This window comes from Cnephaeus nilssonii (assembly GCF_951640355.1).
Source record: "Cnephaeus nilssonii genome assembly, chromosome: 1".
Classification (NCBI taxonomy): domain Eukaryota; kingdom Metazoa; phylum Chordata; class Mammalia; order Chiroptera; family Vespertilionidae; genus Cnephaeus; species Cnephaeus nilssonii.
The window spans coordinates 72,409,992-72,436,478 of record NC_137072.1 but is presented as its reverse complement, the minus strand read 5'-3'; the positions used below and the strand labels follow the sequence as shown (position 1 = coordinate 72,436,478).

At 36.1% G+C, this 26,487-nt stretch overlaps 1 protein-coding gene across 1 annotated transcript; it reads left to right on the top strand.

Moving 5' to 3' along the window:
• Nucleotides 1–1,907: 1,907 nt before the first annotated feature.
• Nucleotides 1,908–21,703, top strand: AFP (alpha fetoprotein). Its single transcript, XM_079768689.1, has 15 exons — nucleotides 1,908–2,067; nucleotides 2,870–2,921; nucleotides 3,847–3,979; nucleotides 5,774–5,985; nucleotides 7,075–7,207; nucleotides 8,329–8,426; nucleotides 11,634–11,763; nucleotides 13,914–14,128; nucleotides 15,734–15,866; nucleotides 16,411–16,508; nucleotides 17,080–17,218; nucleotides 18,718–18,941; nucleotides 20,064–20,196; nucleotides 21,155–21,209; nucleotides 21,555–21,703. The coding sequence occupies exons 1-14, from the start codon at nucleotides 1,983–1,985 to the stop codon at nucleotides 21,197–21,199; spliced, it is 1,830 nt and encodes a 609-aa protein (XP_079624815.1). The 5' UTR covers nucleotides 1,908–1,982; the 3' UTR covers nucleotides 21,200–21,209; nucleotides 21,555–21,703.
• Nucleotides 21,704–26,487: the final 4,784 nt, after the last annotated feature.

Genomic DNA, 26,487 nt, shown 5'->3' with positions numbered 1-26,487 from the left:
TGTTTTGTGATTGCTGACATAACTTTCTGTTTCTCCCATGAGATGCTAAATGTAGCAAGAGTGGGATGATGCCTGCTTCTTGTTACTGATGATTCTAATCAAATTTCAGTGCTGGGTGTGAAGACTTCATGTTCTTGTTGAATGAATAAATAAAGCTCCCATCTACGATGTGCTACTCTGCGCAAGGCCCTCTTCTGAGCCACTTTTGCTCATTCATTTACTTAATCCTCAGTCATTCATGAAGGAGGTCCATCACTATCCTTATTTTATAGATGATTAAAAAAAAGCCCAGAGAAATTTAAATAACTCATCCAAAGTCATGCAGCAATAAGTGATGGGGCAATTCAGACCTGGTCCTGAGCCCACATGTTTAACCATGACACTGCACTGCCATTCTGATCATATGGTGAAAAATGGCAGAAGTCAGCTTAGTGAGGGAGAACATGGAAGGAGATTAAAGGAAGACACGAGACCAGCACAATATCAGAGGAAAGATCCAAAAAAAAAAACCAAACAGTAAAGCTGTTACTCCTAGTTTAGTCTTTTTTTAAATTTCTTTATTGATTATGGTATTACATATGTGTCCTTATTCCCACATTTCCCCCCCAACCCCCCCATTCATGCCCTTATACCCCTGTTGTCTGTGTCCATTGATTAGGCTTATATGCATGCATATAAGTCCTTTGGTTGATCTTTCGGTTTAGTCTTATCAGCGTGCCAATGAATGAGACTGGTGACTGTCACAACACACCTCTAGCTTAATGTGCTCATATTATTTATAATTATGTGTCTATTTATATCTATATCTATAATATTGAAATAATCAAAACTTTATAAATTCCTATTATTTGCCAGGCTTTTTACATATGTCCCCTCAAATCTTTTGATGAATGATGAGATTGAATTATCCAGCCTTGAACATATTTCCATATCATTAAATATTATTCCACAAAATTATTTTTAGGCTGCATATTATTCCATCTTATGAATGTATCCTACTTATTTCCTACCAGAGCTGATTTGATTTTTAAATATTAACTGTAGAATAATGAATCACCTGTGAAGCTTTAGAAAATACTTGGTCCCAACTCCAAAAGATTCTGATTTAATTTGTCTGGGGTACAGTCTAGGCACTGATAATTTTAGAAGTTACTCTAGTGATTTTAATGTGCAGCCCTCATAGACAAGGAAGATATGAGATGAACTCTTAGAATCAGGTGGCTTTTGTAAGTGCACTTTATTGAGTATTAACATAATTATCTTGAGTTGCTAAATGAACCCACTTCAAAGTTTGACACACATACAAAATTATTTTGTAACAAATAAAATTATGATAGGACTTGGTTTGCGAGGATTTGCTCTCTAAGCTTTCTATGTTAAGCCATACACAGTATGCCAAATACTTAAAAATGGACCTTATTGGCATATGAATCAGCTGAAAAGAAATTTTGAGCTAAACAGCAACATAATAATTAATCAATGGATTCTTCAGAGAAAGCCTGAGTTGGTCATTGTGTCCAGAGCATGGCATGTGATAGGCACTCAATTAATATTTTTTAATGAGTTGATGGATATAGTTGAATTTCATACAAAGTCTGGTCTCTTTTCTTTATAATCTCATTCATTTTTTAATTTGAAAGGAATTAATTATTGTACAATTTAGGGAAAAATAATGTCTTTGAATATTCTGTAGTTTGAGAAGAATAGTTGTTATATTTTCAACATGGGATGAATTTGCAAGTTGTTTTTTTCTTTGTCCACCCAAAAGAGGCCTGTGTCCTTGAACATTAAATACAAATAATCCTTGTGCTGTTAATTATTGGCAAGTTGTCCATTTCAACCTAAGGAAATAAAGTAACAGATATACCAATAAAAGATTACTAGTTAACAGGCATTGCTTGAGAAGGGTATAAAAGAATTTCAGCATGATTTTCAATATTCTTGTCTGACCTTTGCCAACAACAACGAAATAACTAATAACCATGAAGTGGGTGGTATCAATTCTTTTAATTTTTCTACTAAATATTACTGAATCCAGAACAATGCATAACAATGCATATGGAATAGGTAAGATATTTTGTTTTACTTTTATGTCTTTTCTCTATATTAAAATTCTTAAATTTGAAATTATTCATTTGTATTAATTTATTTATCACCCTTACTGTTCTACACAGGGGAAAATATTTAATTAGTGAATATCTTTAAATGCATGATAAACTTGTAACTTTACAAGAGATTTCCAAAATTATGGCAGTGTTTAACATTATCTGTTGAATGGTTTGCATTCTTCATGTTGAATTCATTTTTGTACAGTATTTATTAAATTGATATACCTATTTACTTTGATATATATATATATATATATATATATATATATATATATATATCAGACCATAATTCTGGTTGCATTACATGAAAAACACCCTCAGACTGGTAAAATAAGTAATATAAGTAACATCTTTATTTTTTATTTTAGAGAAAAATGGGTTATTTAACTGAAGAAGAAATAGTGTGACGGATACAAATGGGCAAGCAAACTATGGTGTAAATATGTTCAAAAGGATGGCTAAAATTAATAATTTTAATCACTTGATTTCCAAGCCTACTAGAACATCACAGTACAGAGGAGAAACAATTAGAAGATATAAAATATGGATTTTTAGTGTTATGTCTACTATAAATTATTCTTAACTTTGTTTCTTAGTTTTCTAAAGTACAAAATTAAGATGTTTGGATAAATGATCCTTAATGTCTTCTTATTTATAAAATTGTTTACTTCTAACTTAAATACAAACATTTACATGTAATAATGATTACTTTCCTGGTTGCAATTGAAAACATTTTTCATGACGTTTATTTTGCTTTCCAGCTTCCATACTGGATTCTTCCCAATGCTCTGCAGAGGTGAAATTAGCTGATCTGTAAGTTTTGCTTGTGTAGATCCACTTTAAACATGCAAAGCAATGATAATTTTAGTTAAGTAATTAAATAAAATTGGGTAGTCCTATGAGTGTTTTTTTTAAATATAAAAACATATTGATCAATGTCAATGAAAGTTATTTATGTTTAATATCAGGTTGATATTGAAGAGGTTGAGCATTGGCCTACATCCTAGATGTTAGCTTCTAGATTTCTTGCAATTCCATGGGACAAATCAAATCAGATTTTAGATACTGAAGATTAGTATCTGATCAGTGGCAACTAAAAAGAATTCAGGAATTTTTCTCATCAATACCAATAAAATGATATTGCAATATTCTCTATTTTGAATGCTATTTAAATCCTAGTAATAAAAAAGAGATAAAATATTAGATTTTCTGTTATTTTAAATACGGTGTGTTGTTCTTTTGAATGCTATCTTTCTGTACCACACTTCTGAAGTTTCTAATAAGGAATTTAAAGGAATGTGTTACTACTACTGTTTGCACACAGAGACCTGCTAAAGCAACACTTTGGGTCAACCCACAAGCACCTCCGTCTTGAATCAGACCTTGATCATGCTGGGAGTAGACACAGGCAGATGTCTGATGATCAATTCTTTGTTTAAATTTAAAAGAAACTATGAAGAATATAGATATCCTTGATTACAGTTGCATTGCAAAGAGGAGGAACCACTCTTATAGAATACTCACTTATTTTGATTTTTAACAGATATGTGTATATTTGTGGGGAATGAGAACAAGGAAAAGAATTATATTTTTCCTGGATGGCTAGAACCTAATTTCACATGAATTTTTAGCAAAGGTTACCCCCTAAATAGGTCATAACATAACAGAAACAAAAACAAGTGAAAACCAAACTTGATACAAGGTGCTTCTTAAGCATTCATATGTATTTTTGTTTCAGAGCTACCATATTTTTTGCCCAGTTTGTTCAAGAAGCCACTTATCAGGAAGTAAGCAAAATGGTAAAAGATGTATTGCCTGTAATTGGGAAACCCTCTGGCACTGAACAGCCTGCAGGGTGTCTAGAAAACCAGGTGAGTGAATAATAATAATAATAATAATAATAATAATAATAACAATAATAATAATTATTATTTGACCAAATTAAATTTCACCAAAATTTAACATGCAGAAGAGAAGATACAGGGATAGCATAAGAAACACATTTATATATTTGAACAATTATTGTGTGAAAAAAGCATTAGATTAATTCTGAATTGCTAAAGAGGGTAGAAGAGAAAACAATGAGTGACTCTTGTAAAGAGACAATATAAGCATGGTGATTAGGAGCTAATGTTCTGAAATAAGAGTATCTGGATGACCATAGGCATATTTCTTAACTTCTTTAACCTTTAGTTTCCTTATCTACAAAATAAGGAATAATAATAGCTTCCATTTCAGGATTATCATGGAAATTGATATAATTCTAGTAATAGGAATTAATTTTTATTAAGCACAGAGTGACAGGCATTATTCTAAGGCGTGTTAAATACATATTGATACTCAAAATATTTTATGACATAGAACATAGCACTGATGAATCAGAATGGCTGTCCACTGAGCCAAGAGACCCTGGCTGGGGCAGAATATCAGCTTTGCTTGCAAATATAAATTGATTAAATCTTTATAATAATCCAAAAGATAGATGCTAGTCTTCCAGTTGAGGAAGCCGAGTCATAGAGAGGTGAAGAAACTTGCTTAAGGGAGCCCAGATCCAATCAGGATTTCAACTAGGCCATGTGGCTGCAGTACTAATACCCCTGGAAGCACTATATCCTGCACTGTAGTGAATGTGAGGTGCATAGCACATAGGGTTACCTAGCAAACAGCAATAACAAAACTTGAAGTCCACGTAAATTTGAATTTCATGGAAATAATGAATACTTTTTCTAGTATAAGGCTATTCTAATGTGGAAGATCAATAAATAATAGTTATTGTTACTTTATTTCAATATAGAAAACAACTTTATAGTGATTAGAGCTACCCTAATTATGGAACAAAATGCCCAGAGAATCTTTGTCATGGTGGGTTGATGAAGTGACCAAAAGACAATGTGCCTGGAATATTAAGAGGAGATGCCAATTTAAAGATATAAAGCACTTTTTAATATGAATTTGATGATTTAATAAAGACCCCTGTTTTGCATCTCTATTTTTGGCTTGTCCTGATAATCTTTTAAGGATGTGTATAAATTCGACATCATACATTCCATATTGCAACTTTATCTCAGAGGAGAGATTCAGCGTAATTTTACAGATTGGTGATTTATCTTTATCAAGTTAAAGGCATGATTTTTTATGTAGATTAGGTACTGAAAGACTTACTTAAGATATCCCAAATTCTCTAAATGTTAGCAGCTCTGAAAGCTAAATTAAAAGTTTCCTAAAATGAATGAAACGCAGTATTCCTCAGTGTCATTGTTCAGAATATTGGTGACATCATCTGACCTTGGTAAAGTTAAGGGAACAAAAAAGGATTTTAAATATTTAAAATGTACATTTTAAAATATTTTGGGTAAATCTGTAATTATGCCCCATGAAAAATGTTCAATGTTATTTTTGTTCCATTTCAGATTTTTTTTGTGTGTGTGTCTAAAAATAATATCCAGTGTGGTGATTGTGGGGGAGAAGGAGTGGGTAGAGGTGGATGAGGGGATAAATGGTGATGGAAAAAATAAACACAAAAAAACTAAATATGTTGGAATTTGTATGGGGAATTATTTCCTTAATCTATAGTCCTGATTTTGGATATTAGAAAAATTTTAGTGTGTTTTCCAGATTTAATAAAAGTCAAGTTGTCTTTTATTAAAAAGAAATCTTTCTTCTAGCTCTCTGTCTTTCTGGAAGAAATTTGCCACGAGAAGGAAATTTCTGAAAAGTATGGACTTGCACACTGCTGCAGCCAAGGTGAAGAAGAAAGACATAACTGCTTACTAGCGCATAAAAAGGCCTCTCCAGCATCCATCCCACCTTTTCAGCTTCCAGAACCTGTCACGAGTTGTAAAGAATATAAAGAAAACAGGGAGACGTTCATGAACCGGTAAGGATCCAATGCAGATGTAGATTAAAACCCCAGAAAGGGAGCAGTCCCAAGCAGAATATAATATTTCTGCGAATCACAGTGGCACTCTAAAACATGGAGAAGGGGAAGTAATGGGTCCTGCACCGGGAAGTTAGGCGAGCCGCTTTCAGCGAACCTTTCTTTCCTCAGCATGCCAGAGAGATGCAGCAGGGACCACACAGCAGACCTGCCAGTGTTCCTGTGGCCTCTTGGGATACATCTGGGCTTTTCCCTTCTACTCTCTCCATTTTAGTTTGCCCAAGGATGTATTAGTACATCACAGAGGACTTCTTCAGAGTCAAATATTTGGTGTTTTGTGTTGAACAAATTTCCTTTAAATAAATAAAAAATGTGATCCAGGAATATGTAAGATACACAAATATGGCTAACATTTATTGTGCACGTAGGATGTTATAAGCACACGTGTTCTTGCCGCACATGATCAGATTTATGCGCACAGCAGCCTGTGAAGTCTCCTTGTCCTCTTCCTCTTCCTTTTTCTTCCTCTTTCCATTTTGCAGATGAGGAGATTGAAGTTTAGAAGATTTGAGAAATTGGGTGAGGGCACAATGCTCGTACACCCCCAACCTGGGGTCTGAACCCAGGTTCTCTGTAAGGAAAGCCTGTATCTAACCCTTAATCACTGGTGTCTCCTATGTTGCTACCCAAACCAGAAAACTGGGGGGACTGACCTTAGAATAAATCTGCTCTGGAGACTGACAAGATAGATAATTCTATTCTGCACTGATGAGGAAAAACAAATCTACCTTTCTGTTTTACTTGGTGGTTGTCTGGCCTTGCCTGAGCCTTGAGTAGACTTACTGAAAAGGACACTTTAATAAGAAGCATAGTAAGCATCTCTGCCAGTTTTGTTCTCATATTAGAATATGGTATCTGTTGTCCAATTTTTTCCCCTAGGGATTTTTAGTGAGAAAAAATTTTCATAGCACATGGACAAAAAATATGATGGTTTTCTGTATTTTTAAACATATTTCAGAGTCTACTCCCAAGCAGTAGTAGCCTTATTTTATGTGCTTGTAAATCTTACAGTTCTATTTCATTTTACAGATACATCTATGAGATAGCAAGGAGGCATCCCTTCCTGTATGCACCTATACTTCTTTCTTTGGCTGCTCATTATGACAAAATAATTCCACTTTGTTGCAAAGCTGAAAATGCAATAGAATGCTTCCAAACAAAGGTATTATATTTGTGTGAATATCTGAACCAACACTTTCATCTGGCTATGACTCATTAAAACCAAAGTTAAAAATGGAAATATGCTTTGTATAGAAGATCATTTCCAGAATAGAGCATATTTCAGCAGTCAGATACTCTTTGGGCTAAAAAACTCCCTGAATTTGCTTTGTTTTTATTCATTCATTTATTCTTTCATTCAGCCAAAATTATTTTATTATTAAGGAAGTGAGTCTGGTGGGAATAAAGAAAGACAAATGTAGAGATGATAAATGAAAGAGAGGTAAAAGAAAAAAGTAAAAGAGGATAGAGTAAGAGTAGAAGAATAGGAGGAGCAGAAGAAGAGAGAAAATAGTGAAAAGAAAACTATGATAAATGTTTTACTATGATAAATGCTTTACATTCACTATTTCTTTTAATCCTTAGAACAAATTTGAGGTGTAAGTGCAGGTGACCCAGTTGACCCTTGAACAATATAAGGGTTAGGTGTTCCTTATGTAAAATGGCATAGATCAATGCATACTATCAGCACTCCACATTCGTGGACTCCTAACCACAGATAACAAATAGTACAGGTATTTATTGACAAAATCCACATTTAAGTGGACCTGCACAGTTCAAACTCATGTTGTTATTGTTATTCAACAATCAAGATAACTTAGATTGAGAGAAGCGAACAGCTTTCTTAGGGTCAGAGAGCTAGAACAAGATCCACAATTAATTACTTGCCATCAGAAGCCCTACAACAAAAATTTTCAAAGAATTATGACTATTTCCAGAATGTCAGGTTGTGATACAATCTTATTTTTTTGTGACTGAGCAGACATTTAATAAATTAGCAGCTTTCAATCTGTCTTACAGTTGTTTATTCATTATCCCAAATATGAAAGTTGTAAGATTTTTGTTTTAAGGTATTTTAAAAAAATCTATGTGGCATAGATGCACATAAACCAGCTTAAAATAATGAATAAATGAATACAGTTCTACAAAAATTATTTATAATTTTTAGTAAAAAATTCATTTTATAGAGTTTCACATTTTACCTATATATATTGTTTTGGAAATTACTAGAGGCTGTAATAGAAAATACATGCTTTCTTGATGCTTTGTTTCTTTGAATTTTAGGCAGCATCAATTACAAAAGAATTAAGAGAAAGCAGCTTGTTAAATCAACATGTATGTGCAGTAATGAGAAATTTTGGACCCCGAACCTTTGGAGCCATGTAAGTTAAAGTTTTATCTAGGGAATAGGTCTGCAGAATTACAATTTTGTAATTTAAGTTCATTTTCTCTTTGTCACTCTTGTAGGGAGTAGTTTCCTTTGATGAGAGCTAATGTGATTGAGAATCACGAAATCTTAGGATTGGAAGGAAGCTAACAGATCAATTTGCTATTTCACATTTATTTATCTAGATGAGAAAATACTTAAAGAGGGCATCTAAGACTTATACTGTTGATCTATTCTAGATACTCTTACATTCCTGGGCTGTAATCAAATTATACCTCATAGGCTGTTTTTCTAGATTCTCTTCCAAATAGATTAGTCTTCACTGATGTGTCATTTAATATTGTTGGCTTAAGTACAAGATTTTTTCTATTAATTTTGCTTCCTAGTCTGCTTTAAATTCCATTATGTCAATTGCTGCTTTCCATGAAAACATTCACTTGAGTCAATAATATAAGAATCTAGTCACAGGAGAAAAACAAATTGTCATGTGTGAAGAACTAGGATGTATTCTAACTGATGAAAGCAATGTTACTCACTGAAGTTTGTGTTCTTGTCCCAGCTGCTAAAAAGCTCAAAGGCAAATTTGGAATTTTTCAATTGTCCATATTAACTCTTACACTAGACATATTTGCTTTCTCCCTTTTTAAATTGCCTTTATCTGTCTATCAGTCTATTATATCTATCTAACTAGAGGCTTGGTGCATGAATCCGTGCTCCAGTGGGGTCTCTCGCCTGGCCTGCAGGATGGGGCTGAAACTGGCTCTCCGACATCCCCCAAGGGGTCCCAGATTGCGAGAGGGTGCAGACCAGGCCGGGGGACCCCACCAGTGCACGATGATGACCGGGGAGGGACGCGGGAGGTTGGCCAGCCTGGGAGGGACTGCGACAGGGCTCCAGGGCTGTGTCCAATCCATCTCGCTCAGTCCTGACCAGCTGGACACCAGCAGCAAGCTAACCTACCGGTCAGAGCATCTGCCCCCTGGTGGTCAGTGCACATCATAGTGACTGGTTGACTGTCTGCCCCCTGGTGGTCAGTGTATGTCATAGCTAGTGGTTGAGATGCCTTAGCATATCATTAGTGTATTACACATTGATTGGTTGAATGGACGACCGGACCACAGGACAACCAGATGACCAGACACTTAGCATATTAGGCTTTCATTATATAGGATATTCTATCTATCTATCTATCTATCTATCTATCTATCTATCTATCTATCTATCTATCATCTATCTATCATCTATCCAATCTTTTCACCCACCCATCCTACTTTTATTTCATTTCTTCTATTTTTTGTTGTTACAATGAAGAGGAATATAATATAAACCCAGTTAAATCATCTAGTCCAACCTCTTCATTTTACACATGAGTAACTTTAAGGCCACAGGAATTAAAGCACTTTATCCAAGAGCATATTGCTGGACATCAGAAGCCAGTTTTCTAGGTCCTGTCATGATTTATTTTCATTATACCTATTTATCTACTACGTAAGTGATCTTTAATTTTCTGAATTCTGACAATGAAATATTGAAGTCAGATATAAAAATCAGAACTACCAATGGTTTAGAGCTGTGCTATCCAATATGGCATCCGCTGGCCCCATGTAGCTCCTGAGTATTTGAAAGGTCACTAGTGCAAATGGGAAATTGGGCTCTAAGTGTAAAATATACATCAGATTTCAAAGACTTGGTATGAAGAAGAGGATGCACAATATCTCATTAGTAGGTTTTAATGTTGATTGCACATTAAGATAATGTATATTTTAAAAATTTTACATTCAATATTATTTTGTATTAGTTTCAAGTGTACAGCATAGTGGTTAGACAATCATATACTTTACAAAGTTATTCCCTGGCTATTTCCAGTACCCACCTGGCACCATAGATAGTTATTACAATATTATTGTCTATAATCTTTATGCTGTACTTCATATCCATGTGACTATTTTGTAACTATCAACTTGTACTTCTTAATCCCTTCACCTTTTTTACCCAGGCCCTCAATACCTCCTCCCCTCTGGCAACCATCAACCTATTCTCTGTATTAAACTATTTTTGGTATGTGGTGTTAAAAATATATTATTAAAGTGAATTTAACCTGTTTTATTTTACTTTTCAATGCAACTGCTAAAAATTTTTAAATTACACACTGGTTAAAATATTCTTCAAATTTTATGATGAAATATTTATAGTATAGGAAAACATCTGAGCTGCTAATCAAAAAATATTAATTATATGCATTCACATTATATTTTTTTGCTTATTTGCTTGTAAATTACACAGTTAAGAATATTGCACACAATAGAAGCCTACATTAAAGTTTTTAGACATGGAGTTAGGTCTAAGATTGACTGAAATTTCTTCTTGGGAGAGGTCAAATTTATGTTTTACCCTCTCATTCTATTATAAATGTAAAGATTGATTCATTAACTGGTTTATTTAAATTTATCTTAGTAATAACTATAAATTAGATATTTTTCTAATGATTTATTATTTGATATCCATAAGTGATTAAACTTAAATCTTGTGAATTTATGAAGAAAATTTATCTTCATCAGTAGTATCATCACCAGCTGCTCTAGGGAGTAGGTGTTTCACCTAGACATCTCTTAAATTTAATGAAATGCAGAAGGAAAAATATTTTTATGTCATGTCTTACCTTCCTTTTGGGCCACACTACATGTCTTGGTACAATGACACATCTGAATGTTTATTCTGCTCCATTTTCTTGTCCCATTTTATTGATTTACAAATACAGACCCCTCCCTGTATTCTCAGAATTATATATTTTTTCTCCCACGTTAAAAAAATGATTGTCATACTCGTGGAATTTTCCATTTCTTACTTGTTTATCCTTTTTTATTTTTTTCCCACTCCACTCACTACACTGATCCTAAGTGCTCAGCATCAAGGATGGACAGCAAAAAGATAGGTTTCATTGCAATTCCTAGGAAGCGTTTTAGGTAAAGACAAGTCACTTCCAAACCTTTTGTGGGACCAGGTCATAATTACAGAGCCACTCCCTTGAGAAGTTTCTGCAACCAATAAGACTTGCAACACTTTTCTTTCCCTCTTGAAACAACAAGGTTATTTCAGTTCTTTGTCTTTGGAAATAAAATTATTTTTCTACTTGATAAATGTTATTTAATTTTGACAAATAATTGAGATTTATTTCTAATTCTTTTGTTTTCTCTCTTTCTAGAACCATTACAAAATTGAGTCAAAAGTTTCCCCAAACTAATTTTACTGAAATTCAGAAACTGGTCCTAGATGTGGCTCACACACATGAGGAATGCTGCAGAGGAAACGTGCTGGAGTGTCTCCAGGATGTGGTGAGGAGTCTTGCTTCCTAAAAAAAGAGACATATTTCCACTCCCTTTTCTTTCCTTTGCTCCCATTCTAAATGGGAGAAGGCTATCTGACTTGAGCTGGTCACAGGCAAGGGTAGCTAGCTGACTCAGTGAAGTTAGACTTGGTGCTAGTGAAGCAAACCGTCTTTTGTTGATCCTGCCTTTCACTTAAGGGATGCTCTCCTCTTGTGAGTCCAGCACCCATTCATTCTTACTTCTGAAGGAGATGGAACCATCTCAGAAGGCCTCCACAACCGATTTGGGGAGGGGGAGCAGACTCTTTACTTTTAGTGTATTTGGTTTTCATCCATTTGACAAAGACATATTAAATAATTCCTATGCAACAGCCACTGTAAAGGACATTTGTCATCAATGCACACGCTGACCTAAAGGCATTTATAGGCTGATAGGAGAGCTAAGACAGATGACCTCCTTGGGTTAGGTGTTGTCTTTTGTTTATTGTTATCTCCATAGGCTGCCAGCACAATTCCTGGCACTTGGGAGACACTCTATTATATATTAACTGGAGGCTGGCCACTTTCCTGATCGCGGGGGACCTAGAGTTCCACCGTGCCCTGGCTGGGGCCCAGAGCTCCCTTCCGCTGCTGCACCATGGCCAGAGCCCAGGGACCAGTCATTTGGTCGTCCCTCACTACCCCCGCCCCCCCACCAGCCTGGTAGCCCCACACAGCCTCCTGCTTGGTTGTTTGTTCGGTCATGATGGCCCCTGGCTTTTTATATATTAGGATAGATTTAGTATATGAGTACAACAAAGTAACACAGAAACTATTCTATAAGGTAAAGATATAGCCATTCCAAAGAGAGGTACAAATAAAGGGTTCTAGGAAAATTAAAAACCAAGACCAAACCACCCTAACAACAGAATCCATTGAGAATGCCATAGTCAGTCACAATTTATGCAGTGTGGCATTGGTCTATTTTGGCCAACCCTAGGCTTCCTAGATATTATATGAGAGTTCTGTCTATTCTGAAATCACTCCCTCTCTGGTCCTTATGATATACCTTCTTCTCCAAGAAGGCTTAAACATGGTTTCCAGAAGGTGGAAAGTGAGGGTAAAATGTTCATTTAAGTGGCAGTTTGGCTGAGCTAGTCTTGGAAGTCAGCAAGGAGTCACAACTGCAGGGAGAGTGACAGTCTTTGAGCACAGGCAGAGACCCTGGTGTAAGGAGTGGGGGAAGATGAACTGAGAGGGGGCTGCCACCAAGACAGATTTTCTTATTTTATTTACTTTACCTTTTAGAAGTATTTACATGCAGATAAGGGACAATAAATGAGAGCAATTTTGTCTTTCTTTGAGGTCAGTTTTCTCAGTTTTAATTGACAATTTTATTACTTTGTATAGTCATTTAAAAATTAGCTTTTCAATTTTTTGGAACTCATAAGCACTTTTTCTTTTAAAGTGGAAACATTAATTGCAATATGGTATGTAATTTGGATTTTAATGACTGAATTATGAGTTCTAATCGTCCCTGTTGAGAATGCACAGAATGTTCAGTCCTGTCAGGGGAATGTGCATTCTGTTGCTTTCTGGCCACTTAAGTGAACTATTTCATCATCGATAGGTTGCCCTCTGGAGGTCATTGTGGGTCACTGCAGATTGTTTTGTTAAAGATAGAGCAGGTTTGCTCTCCATGTTATATCAACAGCAAATGTATTTAGCAGCAAATTTCAACATTAATAGAAAGATATACATAAATGTGCATGTAATTTGGTTTGAGGAGTACATTTATCTCTTGTTTTTAAAAGCTTCCTATTAAAATAAATGAGTAGGTTTTAGAGGGACACTATCAAAAAAATTGAATAAACGGGTAGAAAGGAGTAAGGAAAGGCAACATTGGGAGAAAGCACTAAAACAGGAGACAAGGTAAAATGTCTTCTTCTTTCCTTACTTTTATTATGCTTCCCTTTCCCCCTTCCTTCCTTCCTTCCTTCCTTCCTTCCTTCCTTCCTTCCTTCCTTCCCTCCTCCTTTCCTTCCTTCCTTCCTTCCTTCCTTCCTTCCTTCCTTCCTTCCTTCCTTCCTTCCTTCCATTTCCTTCCTTCCTCCCTGAAACTGGCCCTGAGGTTCTGCATTAAACCTTAAAACGTATGCTTTATTTTTTCTATCACAGGAAAAAATTATGTTCTACATATGTTCTCAACAAGATACTCTGTCAAGCAAAATAGCAGAATGCTGCAAACTGCCCACACTTGAACTTGGTCAATGCATAATTCATGCAGAAAATGATGACAAACCTGAAGGTTTATCTTCAACTCTAAATAGGTTTTTAGGAGAGAGAGATTTCAACCAATTTTCTTCAAGGGAAAAAGACCTCTTTATGGCAAGGTAAACACACTCTATCAACGTACATTCACACAAGTAAAGATTATGTAGCTGACAGCTTTGTGTTGTTGAAATGCGGGGTGAAGGCTATGGATTTTTAGCTTGGTATGTGAGAATAATGCACGAATGTCCTTAACCAAAATATATTTGAGCAGATAACTAGGGAATAAGTAATGAAATCTATCTTTATTGATGGGACTTTCACCTATACTATTATTAAATGCTTGCTTTTTAGGCTGTAGTCTATTTTGTATGAATTTCTCTGGAATCTGAAGCATTGTCATCCCCGTATGAATTGCTCATAGGAAGATCCCCTTTGAACTTCCAGATAGGATGTGAATATTTTAAAAAAAGAAGGGTTCATGATTCAGAATGTACTTTTTCACTGTGCATATTTTACCCCCCCTCAATATAATGCAGTAGTTAATGCTAGATAAAAGGACTTTTATTAGGAGAGTTTATTTGCTATTTATTGAACTCATGTTTTATTTTTGTAAGGAAAAGGTTTTTAGAGACATTTGCAGTCTAGTAATTTGTTGTAATTGATATGGCATGTTCTCATTTTGTTTGCCTTTAAGGGAACAAGCAGTCAATGCATTTTCCTTTATTGTACAGTGTATATCTATGGACACTATTAGAGGAGGAATTTGTGCAGCTCTTAGGGCATTATGCGTAATGATCTCCAAAGTTCTTTCTAAATTTAAGAGTCTGTTTCTAATGTAGTAATGAAAATAATGGCCCAATTTTCTCTTTAATATTCCCCCAGGATATTACTCCATTTTTACATTAGAATTAGACATTCACACATTGTTTGCACAGCTAAATAAAATTATGCAAAATAAGAACAATGCCAATATTTAAGAACCCATATTGACAATTTATTGGTGGCAGAACTCACATAACCCATTTCTATAATCTGGGAATACAATTAGTAAATTCAAGAGTTATCTTTAAATTTACATATCTGTACATGTCCACAGCTTGTTGTTTATGTAATTGAAGCAGTTCCTCAATTGGAAAGGTTCTTTGCAATAGAAATTTTATCAGCCGAGAATGATCTTCCCCCAGATACTTGTGTGGCTCCCTTCACCCAGGTTTCTGGTCTGAAAGAGCTACCAGAAGGAATTTTCTTGACTACACACTCCAACTTAGGTGTTACCTCTTTTTCTCTCTTCTAACTTCCTTTATTTCTCTTCATTGATTTATCACCACTGGAAGTCAGATGACACATTTCTTGTTTACTTTTTTCTGCCTCCCTATAATGTATGCTTTTGAGCGGTCGACATTTTATCTTATACATTATTGAAAATTTGCTGCTTAAAGAAATGCTTGCATAGAGTTAGCACTGGAAAAATTATTTGTTGAATAAATGAATGTAAAGTCCACAATTAAAAAGCCAAAATGAAGGTTGCAAAAGAAGACAAAACACAGCATTTTAAAACAATTTGAGGCATTATAATTTGTTCTAATAGTTTTGCCATACAGATAGTTTAAATTATATTTGATCTCCAGAGTTATTTATTTGAATTTTAGTTTCTGCTTGCCATATTACAAAGGAAGAATTTATCTCTTAATTCTAATAACTTGATTTTTTCACACATATTTCAGATTTACTTATGAATATTCAAGAAGACATACTAAGTTTGCTGTCCCAGTAATTCTAAGAGTTGCTAAAGGATATCAGGAGTTGTTGGAGAAGTGTTCCCAGTCTCAAAACCCTCTTGAATGCCAGGATAAAGGGGTAAATTGCTCTAGCTTTGTAGGGAGAATATGAAATACTGGATAGATATCATCCATTAAAAATGCTGTTAGTTTGAAATTATCTAATTATTAACTAATGGTTAGCTAGCTATATCTATTAATTAGTCATCTAGATATTAAGTAGCTATTAACTAGTTGTCAACAACTAGTGGCTTACTTTGGAAATAAAAATGTTACCCATAATTCTTTGATGAACAGAAAAAAAATAATATTCATTTTTAACAGCTCCAGAAAGGCAATAATTTGTATAGAAAGAACTGCAATCCTTTATCCAAAGATTGAATTCTGTCATCAGATAACTTGGTGATTCACAAAGTTTTAAACTTAATCTTCTCAAAGTCCATTTGCTTTAATTCTCACAATTCAAACTTTGCCACTTTAATATTTAAAAAAATCCTTCTAAAATTGCTTTCTCTAAGATTGATGTCATCATAGAATAAAGTATTATTGGTCAATTTTTACACACAAAGTTGTGTGTCCAGGAAGAGAAAAAATAAAAAATAAAATAATGTTTGTATTTTCAGGAAGAAGAATTAGAGAAATATATCCAGGAGAGCCAAGCATTGGCAAAGCGAAGTTGTGGCCTCTTCCAGAAACTAGGAGAATATTACTTACAAAATGCGTATGTTTTTTTTTAAAGCAGTAGTTTTGGTGATTTAAAATTATGAACCGTTGAGGGAAATATACATCTACATTAGTCTCTCATCTGACTCTAATTTCAGCTCCTATTTCAGATTGGGAGTCAGTATAATGTGATCACCCCATTTCCCCTGGCAGAAGGCAGCCCTCCCCGTTCCCTGGTTCAGGGAGCAACATGCATGGCCTGTGAAGTCCGATTGGTGGCACCGGCTTTGGTTTCCCCAAAATCAAGCAGTAAAGCTATCCATTCTGTCAGAGTCTGTCTTGGTTAAAGCACCAAAAGATCAAAGTTAAAATCAATGAAGCTTCTGAGGTTGGGAATAAGAATCAACCTTCTGTTCAGGGGTTGCTTTCCCATTGTGATAAGTTGGTATCACAGGAGTATAAGGGGTGGTTGTTAGAATAATCGCATCTCCAAAGTTAGTCCAAATACCTTGTGAATGATAAAATGAGCTGAGTTCATGTCTTCTGACACCAAAAGAGGGTCTTGGAGAAGAAGTGAGTCCAAAGATTCGTGAATGACTCAGCAGGATTTGGTGACAAATGCCTTTCAGGTTTCTTGTTGCATACACAAAGAAAGCCCCTCAGCTGACGCCCCCTGAGCTGATGGCCTACACCAGGAAAATGGCAAGCGCAGCAGCCACCTGTTGCAGGCTCAGCGAGGAGAAACAATTGGCCTGCGGTGAGGGAGCGGTGAGTGTTTAGTCTCATCTGGTTTCTGCTCTGTTTGATTGAAATGGCCTCAAAATTCCCATTTAGAGGAAATGGTAAAAACCAGTGTGGAGGTGACTTTAGTAGACTTATTCATGTAGTTGCAGTTGGAGGGGGTGTGAGAACTCAGCTCTGATCAGTTAGCATGTGCCCAGGCTTCCTGTCCTAGAATGGCTGGTGGAATGCAACCTGTTTATTCAACAATGTCTGAACAAGCTTTACATAAAGGGAGGAGAGACTGGCCAACACATCATTCACTCCATGATTTCCTTGTTTTCTTCACTAAATATTTACTTTAATGTTAAAAAGGGAAAAAAAACACTTCATTTTTGATGAATTAAAATTAGTCATGTTATTTTTAGCCATACTTATATTTTTATCCTTTGTAGTATAATCATATTGTGATTTTAGGAATAATTTGTTCCCTTTCAGGTGTAGGGTACAGAACAGGGTAAGTTCCACATTCTCAATAGTAAAATGACTGATGTCACCAGTGTCCTACATATGATTACAGGTGTATTTTTTAAATCTTTTTCCTTAAAGTCACAATTAAAATTGTATACAAATTTTCCCCCTTTTCTCTTTTTAATGATGGTGAGTTATTTGCCAGTTAGTCTTCATGTCTTGGGACTTTTCACCAGAGATTGGAAGGAAAAGGAGAATTTCTTGTGATTAAGCATCATCTTTGTTTTTTATTGAATTCCATATGTTGGGAGGATGCAGGGATGTAGGATAGTGCAATGGTTCAAGAGTGTATTCTGGGGGGAGAGGGGGGGGTCCTGACTACAGTCCCTTCCCATTTTCAACACTTGTTATTCATTTCACACTGGGGAAGCTTTTTCATCTGTCATACCATCCTCATAAGATGGCTTTCACAGGTGATGTGCCCAACTCACTTGTATTAGAACTAGCCTAAGACATAGTGCACACAGAAAGTATGTTGGCCCTTATTACTAGTTATTAGTAGGTGCTTGAAAATAGCTCCGAAGTCTGGAAGGTAGGAGGATTCCACATTAGGAAAGCCTTAAGCACACACACACACACACACACACACACACACACGAAATGACTAAGTTTGTGCTATTCTTACCTTCAGAAGGCGATTCTCTGGGTCCCAAAAGTAAAATAGAAAACTCAACCAGATAACAAGGAAAATGTAAGCCATGTATTGATTTTTTAGGTCAGGGAAGACCTTTTTCCCCTTTGGAAGCATCTTTCAGAGAACTAAAATAGAGTTGAAGAGACTACAACATCACCTATAGAACACCTGTCACTAAATGCTGAAGTTCATCCCAAATAAATGGGTAAACAAGGATCTACAATGTAGCAACACATGATCCTATTCAGACAGCAAATTTTCTTGTAATATTAATTAAGTTATAATATATTAAAATTATTGCAATAATTTTCTGGAAACCTGAATCAATTTTATGGCGAATGCTCAATCCCCTTGCTTTATTTTCTCCCATTCTCCTAACTAGGCGGACCTTATTATTGGCCAATTATGCATCAGGCATGGAGAGACGCCTATAAACACTGCTGTTGGCCAGTGCTGCACTTCTTCGTATGCCAACAGGAGGCCGTGCTTCAGCAGCTTGGTGGTGGATGAGACATACGTCCCTCCACCGTTCTCTGATGACAAGTTCATCTTCCATAAGGATCTGTGCCAAGCTCAGGGTGTAGCACTGCAAACCATGAAGCAACAGTAAGAAATGGTTATTTGCTAGCATGGAGAAGGCTGACAACACCAAATAGTTTAATATTTCTATGCTACACACCCAACACTCCTGGGCTCCTCAGGAGAACAGCTCCTCAGGAGAACAGCATTACTGCAAAGGACTGAAAGTGGCTTTCAAAATAGTCTTCTCCCAGTGACTTCACAGCCTCACTGGGATGCAGATCTGGAAAAAAATCAGTAAGGCAGACAATTTCCTGTTTGTAAAAGCAGTCTCTACTGGAACTATTGTGGTGATGTTATTTTGGGACTGCGGAAAATGGGCAATTTATTTTGGGGAATTAGGATATATCTTTACAATAAGTCTAGATACTTTCATTCCAAAACACCACTGAATCCTTTTTCACATAATTGACTCTTTGAAAAGAATATCTATATCTAATTCTGCCATGAAGTGTGGGTGTTAAGAAATGGAATGCACATTTCTATTAATTGTGGGAGGCATTCTGTAATGGTAATGGTAATGCAAGTCAATGAAACACATGGCCTCCAAATCCCCACGCATTTTAATACTCGCCTGTTTTGTAAATGGTCTTCCTTCATTTTGGAAAACCTGGTCTCCCCTTTTTTCTCTGTTAAAATCTGGGGCATGTTGCAAGGTACAGTAAGAATGCTATCTCTTCTGGCAGGTCTTTCCTATTGCTCCATCCAAACATTAATTCCAACATGAAAGCATGCTCAATGAGTAGAGCAGGCAGTTAGTATTGCTAGTGCACAGGTAAGGGTGTCATAATTATGAATGGCAGGTATTGGCAAATCTGGGCCTCTGAGAAGAGAGAATTGGAACAATATTCTGGATAATTAAGAAATAGACTGTATTTCACTACATGTAAGTGTGGTGGAGCTATTAAGTAATGTTTCCTCTATAATCTGCACAAATTCAGACCAGTGGAACATATGGCATGTTTCTAAACTGTCTTTCTAATGAAAGTATTAGACAAGGTGTGTGAGCTAAGTCTGGGAATGGGCTGATGGAAAGAGAGTTTATGACGAAGGTTGCCAAGACCCTGAATATTCTCTACAAGAAAGGCTTTAGAAAAATATCATTGCATAACAGACTTCTCTCACATTTTGTTTTGTTTTAAATCATAGGTTTCTCATTAACCTTGTGAAGCAAAAGCCACAAATATCAGAGGAACAACTTGAGGCTGTCATTGCAGATTTCTCTGGCCTACTGGAAAAGTGCTGCCAAGGTCAAGAACAGGAAGTCTGCTTTGCAGAAGAGGTATGTGCAGCTCATTTTCACAATCAAAATACTTAGTACAGAATTTTCTGTAATGAATAATGAAAAAGAACACCCCACTGATCTATAACTTTAAAATAATACCAGAGAGATGTAAATTTCATTTAGAAATAGATTGAAGAATAAGGTGACATTTAAAAAATAATCATAGTTTTCTCACCAAATATTAGGAAGTAGTATAATTTAAAATATATTAAGAGAATTATTCATTTTGATTTATTTCCTAGTAGATAAAGTAATAAAGTGAATATATAGTTAATTGATGATAATTTAGATAGTTTCTGACATAAAATTTATCTGTTCAGCTGAATATATTAAGTGGATTATTAGCAAATGAATTGTACAAACAGGATCCTGGGGGAATATTTACAGAAAATATATTTGAACTCCTTTGGAAACATGGCTTTGAATATCAACAGAGTGGTAGTTAGGAATTACCTTAATCTAATTATATAGCAATTTTAGTTTTTTTTGTAACTGGCTACATTTTGTAAGTCTAATTTATATTATTAAATATCTAAATATAGCATCACTACATTTAAAAAATATATTGTATAATTTAGCCTTTTTGCCAATTTTGTCTATTTCCTAGTGTAAAAGTTGAGAATTTTAATATAAATTACAAAGATACCGTATATCATATTTAGAAATCTTGAGCTTTTAATAGGTAATATAATTAAATGTGCTTGAGTGTGTACACTTACCAGTATGTGGCTGTGTTTCGGAGATTAGTGTAGGAAAAACAAAATCTACTATTGATCTGAATGGATTTTTGTCTCTCTCTGGCTGCCATTGTCCCAGCTTGTTGGCATCTTTATTTTTTAACTTGGTTCATCTATAAACCTGCAAATTCACCCTTGGATAGTGGAGAATTAACTGTATGACTAGAACAGTAACCAATTTCTTTATCTAATGATTCTTATTTGTCCTTAATTTGCAGGGTCCAAAACTGATTTCAAAAACTCGTGCTGCTTTGGGAGTTTAAATGATCTCAGGTAACAAAAAGTTCAGACAAAGCTAAATACTGTTGAAATTCCCCAAAATCAATCTATAGTGAAATACATCCTAACAACTACCATTAAATGCTTTTTCTACCAAATAAATGCAATTCAATAAAAAATCTTTATTTTAAAGATACTGAAACAAAATTATGCCTAAAATGTTAATTAGTGACTCAATGAACTCAAAATTCTTTGAGGTTGATTCAGAGGCCTCAGAGAATGTCATCGGAAGAACTTCCTATTTATCTAACATTTCTCTGATATCAAATAATAGAACCAGTTAACCTTCTGCACTTACTCATTTAATTAGTACTTAATATATTTTTGTTCATATTACAGGGTGAAGAGAAGAAGACACAATATGTCTTTACGGTTTGGTGTGAACTTTTTAATTCTAAATGACTTTAGTACTTTTTATGAATGAATAAAATAATGAAGACTTTTATGTGAGATTTCCTTATCATAGAAATAAAGTATCTTCAAATGTCTCCTTTTTCCTACTTGCTTATTTATGAAAACCTAAAGATGATTTCTTTAAATAGTACTTTATATTTTTCTTTCAAGTCTGTTGCAACATCTGTGGACTTCATCTGATTTTGTTGTAATTCTGAGAGGTATTAATTTGAGATCACAATAAGATAAAATAGAATTCAATTTGAAAGCATTAAATAAGAAAAATACATTTTTTTTTGGTTCAATGATGATAAAAATATTGGAAAAATTTATGAGCCAAATGATGTTTCAGTGAAATACATTAAAAAAAAATGAAAACACAAGGACAAATTGACATCAATGCAATAGTAAATTGGAGATTTTAAATGGTTTTTACTTCTTTGAAAAAACAAGTCAGGCAAACAAATAAAGATTCAAGGTAACATCTAATCAAGGTTACAATGACCTACATGCTGCAAAATCCAGTACGTAGTCACTTCTCAGTCTCTAGCTTACTTGAGTTCTCTCAGTACAACCTGACAGAATTGATCATTCCCTTTCCCTTGAAACATTTTTCTACTTTGCTTTGCATTTCCCTCCAATCTTATGGCTGCACCTCCTGAGTCTTCTTCAAAGCAGTTTCTGCAACTCTGACCTCTAAGTATTGGAGTGTCTCAGAGCAGCTTTTCCTAAATCTAAACTCACTCTCTGGATGATCTCATCTAAACAGTGCAGTAATACCAACACATTAATATTTGTTTACAATACACATTTATAGCCCAGGTATTTTTCTTAATTTCCAGGTTCATGTGCCAGTTTCCTTCTCACATCTCCATGTTGATAATGCAGAAAGAACACAAACTTAGCATATTCCAAACTGAAGTCTTCTCTATCCCAAACTTGTGTTTCCCTCTATCTTGTCAGTTTTTCTAGTTTCCCAAGCCACAAGCCTTAGAGTCATCTCTGGTTCTTCTCTTCCATATCGCCCCTACATTTAATCCGTGAGCAAAGTCTGTTGGCTCTACCTTCAAAATACATCTAGAATTTGACTCTTTCTCAATACCTATAATACAAGCCACAAGCACACCACACATGGATTATTGCAATAGTTTCTTAATTGGTCTCCTCTCAAGTATCCTTGCCCCCACCCCCTGCAGCTCTGGTTTCAATATACGAAGTGAAATGATTCTTTACATCATTATGCCTGGAAACAAAAATTCATGAGAAGATTGAGACTCAGAGGAACAACAATGGAACAATTAGGAAAGATCTTCAAGAGTAAATATGTTTCATTAGAGACCAAGGATAAGATCATCCACAACCTCAACTTCCCTATTACTATCAGTGGATGCGAAAGTTGGCCTAGTATAAAGGGAGATAGAAAAAATTTGATTCACTTAAAAGGTGGTGTTGGAGGAGAGTTTTATGGATACCCTGGTCCACCAGGAAGATAGACAAGTGGGTCTTAGAGAGAATTAAACTAGAAACATCCCTGGAGGCAAAAAATGACAAAACTGAAGCTGTCTCACTCTGAGCACATCATGAGAAAGCAGGGTTCTTGGGAAAGAAAGTATTGTTGGAAAAATAGAAGGCATCAGGAAAAAAGAAAGACCTAATATGAGATGGATGATTCTGTAAAAGAAGCCATAAGCATGAATCTGCAGGAGCCGAGCAGGGCTGTTGAGGACAGAACATTGTGGAATCAACCCATTCATAGGGTCGCCAGGACTTGGACCTGATTCAATAGCTTGTAACACACACATCATGCCAGTTTTTTTTAACTAAAAGTCACTAGTGTCTTCCCATCTCACTCAGAGTAAAATGTAAAGTCTGTACACTGTCCCTTCATGGTGATTACTTTCTGCCCTCTTCTTTTTCGCCTTTCCCATTGGGTTCCTTTGCTCAGGCCAGTGACCTCCTTGCTGTTTTTCAAGCCACCAATCAATTTCCTGTTCAGAATTTTGCCTTTGTGATTCTTCTTGATTAGAAAACTTCCCTCAGATATTTGTGGGGCTCACTCCATCATCTCCTCACACTTTCTACTCATTATCATCTACTGGATGTTAATGTCTTCCTTTAGTGTCCTATTTTAAATTATACCATTATCACTATGCCCCACATCACTTGTTTTGTTTTCTGTCTACCTCCACTAGTGGAAGCCCCATGAGGTCAGAGATTCCAGTCTGTTTTGTTCACTTCTGTTATCTTCAGCATAGAGAGCAGTGCCTGGAACATAATAGATATTCTATAAATATTTATTGAATATGTGGATGGATGGCTGTATATTCTTATAAGGTGGTGAACTAGAGAGGTTTCTAGCTTCATCATCTAAAAGGCACACTGGAGAGAGGAAGAAGCATGGGTCTAAAAATTAACATAAAAAAAACATGAGAAAACACATTTCTCCTTCACAAGGAAAAGATCTGGTGTGTGTGTGTGTGTGTGTGTGTGTGTGTGTGTGTGTGTGAGAGAGAGAGAGAGAGAGAGAGAGAGAGAGAGAGAGAGAGAGATGGGGGTTGGAGAGTGGTAAGAGACTAGGATAACAGGCTTTAAAGAGAATGAATAGGTATTTGTTGGGGGGGCGCGGTTAGAATGTAACTTTTGCTCTTGTCTGTACACTAAATTACAAAGAAGACCATCACTTGATGTATTGCTACTGTGAAACATAAACAGAAGCAGTGACCATATTGCCTGGTGTCAACAGGATTAGATTCTTTTTTCTGAAGTGAGGTTTGGTAGTTTGTGTCTTTCAAGGCATTTGCCCATTTTATCTAAACTGTCAAATTTATTGGCAAAATATTTTTCAAAATATTCTCGTTATCATTTTAACATCTATGGTGATGCCACGTTTCTCATTCCTGATATTAATAAACTAAAAACTCCTGTGGGAGTGACAAACTGTTGAAAACAGGTGAGCACAGAACAGCCTCTCTTAAGAATTAGCTCCCCACATCATCCATGGCACAGACAATAGAGTGGGGAAGGCCTGGGAGGGGCGGGTGTGGGATGGAGGGGATCAATGGGAAAAACAAACAAACAAACAAGCAAACAAACAAACAGACAAATGGGACATGTGTAATACTTTCAACAATAAATATAAATATAAAAATACTTTAAAAAAGTACAAATTGGTAGCTATAAAATAGTCATGAGGATATAAACTACAGCATAAGAAATATGGTCAATAATATTGTAATAACTGTTTATGGTGCCAGGTGGGTATTGGAAATAGCAGGAGGAACACTATAAAAAGCATATGATTGTCTAACTGCTAAACTGTACACCTGAAACCAGTCCTATATAATAAAGAGGTAATATGCAAATTAACCATCACTCCGTTATAAGATGGCTGTGCCCACAGCAGAGGCAGGGTTCCTGTAACACAAGATGGCTGCACCCACAGCGGAGGCAGGGTTCCCGTAATGAGGGATGATTAGGGACCTGAGGCTGCCTGGTGCCGGGCTGGGCCAGGGGACTTGAGGCTGTGCCCCCTGCCCAGCAGGGCTTGACTAGGGACCTCAGGCTGCACCCCCCCCCCCGCCACCCAGCACCCAGCCAGGGGACCTCAGACCATTCTCCCAACCCCAGCACTGGCCTGGGGGACCTCAGGCTGCACTTTTTACCCTGGGCTGGGGGACCTGAGGCTGCGCCCCCTGCCTGGCGCTGGGCCGGTGGACCTGAGGCTGTGCCCCCTGCCCGGTGGGGCTTGATGGGGGTGGGGCCAGCCGGGTCTAGATCTCGCCCAATGGGGGTGGGACTGGCCAGGTCTGGGTCTTGCATGATTTTGAGGCACGCACGGAAGGGCAGGCACTTGACTCTGGGTCCCACAGCGTGCCCCAGACTCTGACAAAAGGAAGATTTTCATATATATTTTACTAATTTTCTTTCATCTCTGACACTTTTATTATAGAGAAAGGGCAAATAGCAATATTAAAATATTTCCTCTACTTAATTCCCTTTTAATGTGCAGGAATTTTGTGCACCGGGCCACTAGTACAAAATAAAATTGAAAGAGAAAAGAAAAAGAATGAGTTCTCCCAAACTTTTCCCTGCTCCCTCTGGCCCGGTCATATAAGGAATCATGGATTACCATGTAAGGAATTTGTCTTCCTTGAAGAGAGTTAAGTGAGATTCTAGAGAATTGCTTGAGAGCATGGAATTAAATTGGTAATAAATAATAGTGGGGTCTCTGGAAACCCCAAAATGTTCATGAACTAAATCTATAATTTCTAAAGAACTCATGAATCAAAAAAGCAAAAAGCTGAAAATTCTTTCCTCCCACTGCGGGGTGTGAGTGGGGCCGGCACCATCAGCATGTGGGAGCAGCAGTGGCAGCAGGAGTGGGGCTTCTGGCAGATGGGGGACTGGGGGCCACGGTAGGAGAGGCTGGGTGGGGGCATGGAGGTTGGGCCAAGACCTGCCCCTTTGTCCACCGCAGCTTTGAGGCCCACAGTTCCTTTAAAGGTGCATGAATTCGTGCACTGGGCCCCTAGTAATAATAATAAGAGAATATTTTGAAAAATATTTTGCCAATAAATTTTATATCTTAAATGAAATGGACAAATGCCTCAAAAGACACAAATTACCAAAGGTCACTCCAGAAAAAATATATAATCTGATTAATTCTGTATCTGTTAAAGAAATGAAAAATTTCATTAAGGTCATTTAAATAAAGAAACCTGCAGGCTTAACTGGTAAATTCTCCTAAACATTTAAAAAAGGAATAATTCTAATTATACAAAAACTCTTCCAAAAAATTGAAGAGAAAGAAATATTTTCCAACTCATGAGTCCTGATATCCTTTTTCCCCGCCCCCTGAGGATATAACCAGAAGGCAGCC

Excerpts from the sequence above, each read along its gene's own strand:
- AFP (XM_079768689.1), top strand. The coding sequence starts at position 1,983 with ATGAAGTGGGTGGTATCAATTCTTTTAATTTTTCTACTAAATATTACT. Across the intron at positions 7,208-8,328 it reads TAGAATGCTTCCAAACAAAG|GCAGCATCAATTACAAAAGA; the intron begins GTATTATATTTG and ends TTTGAATTTTAG. Across the intron at positions 17,219-18,717 it reads TGGCCTGCGGTGAGGGAGCG|GCGGACCTTATTATTGGCCA; the intron begins GTGAGTGTTTAG and ends TCTCCTAACTAG.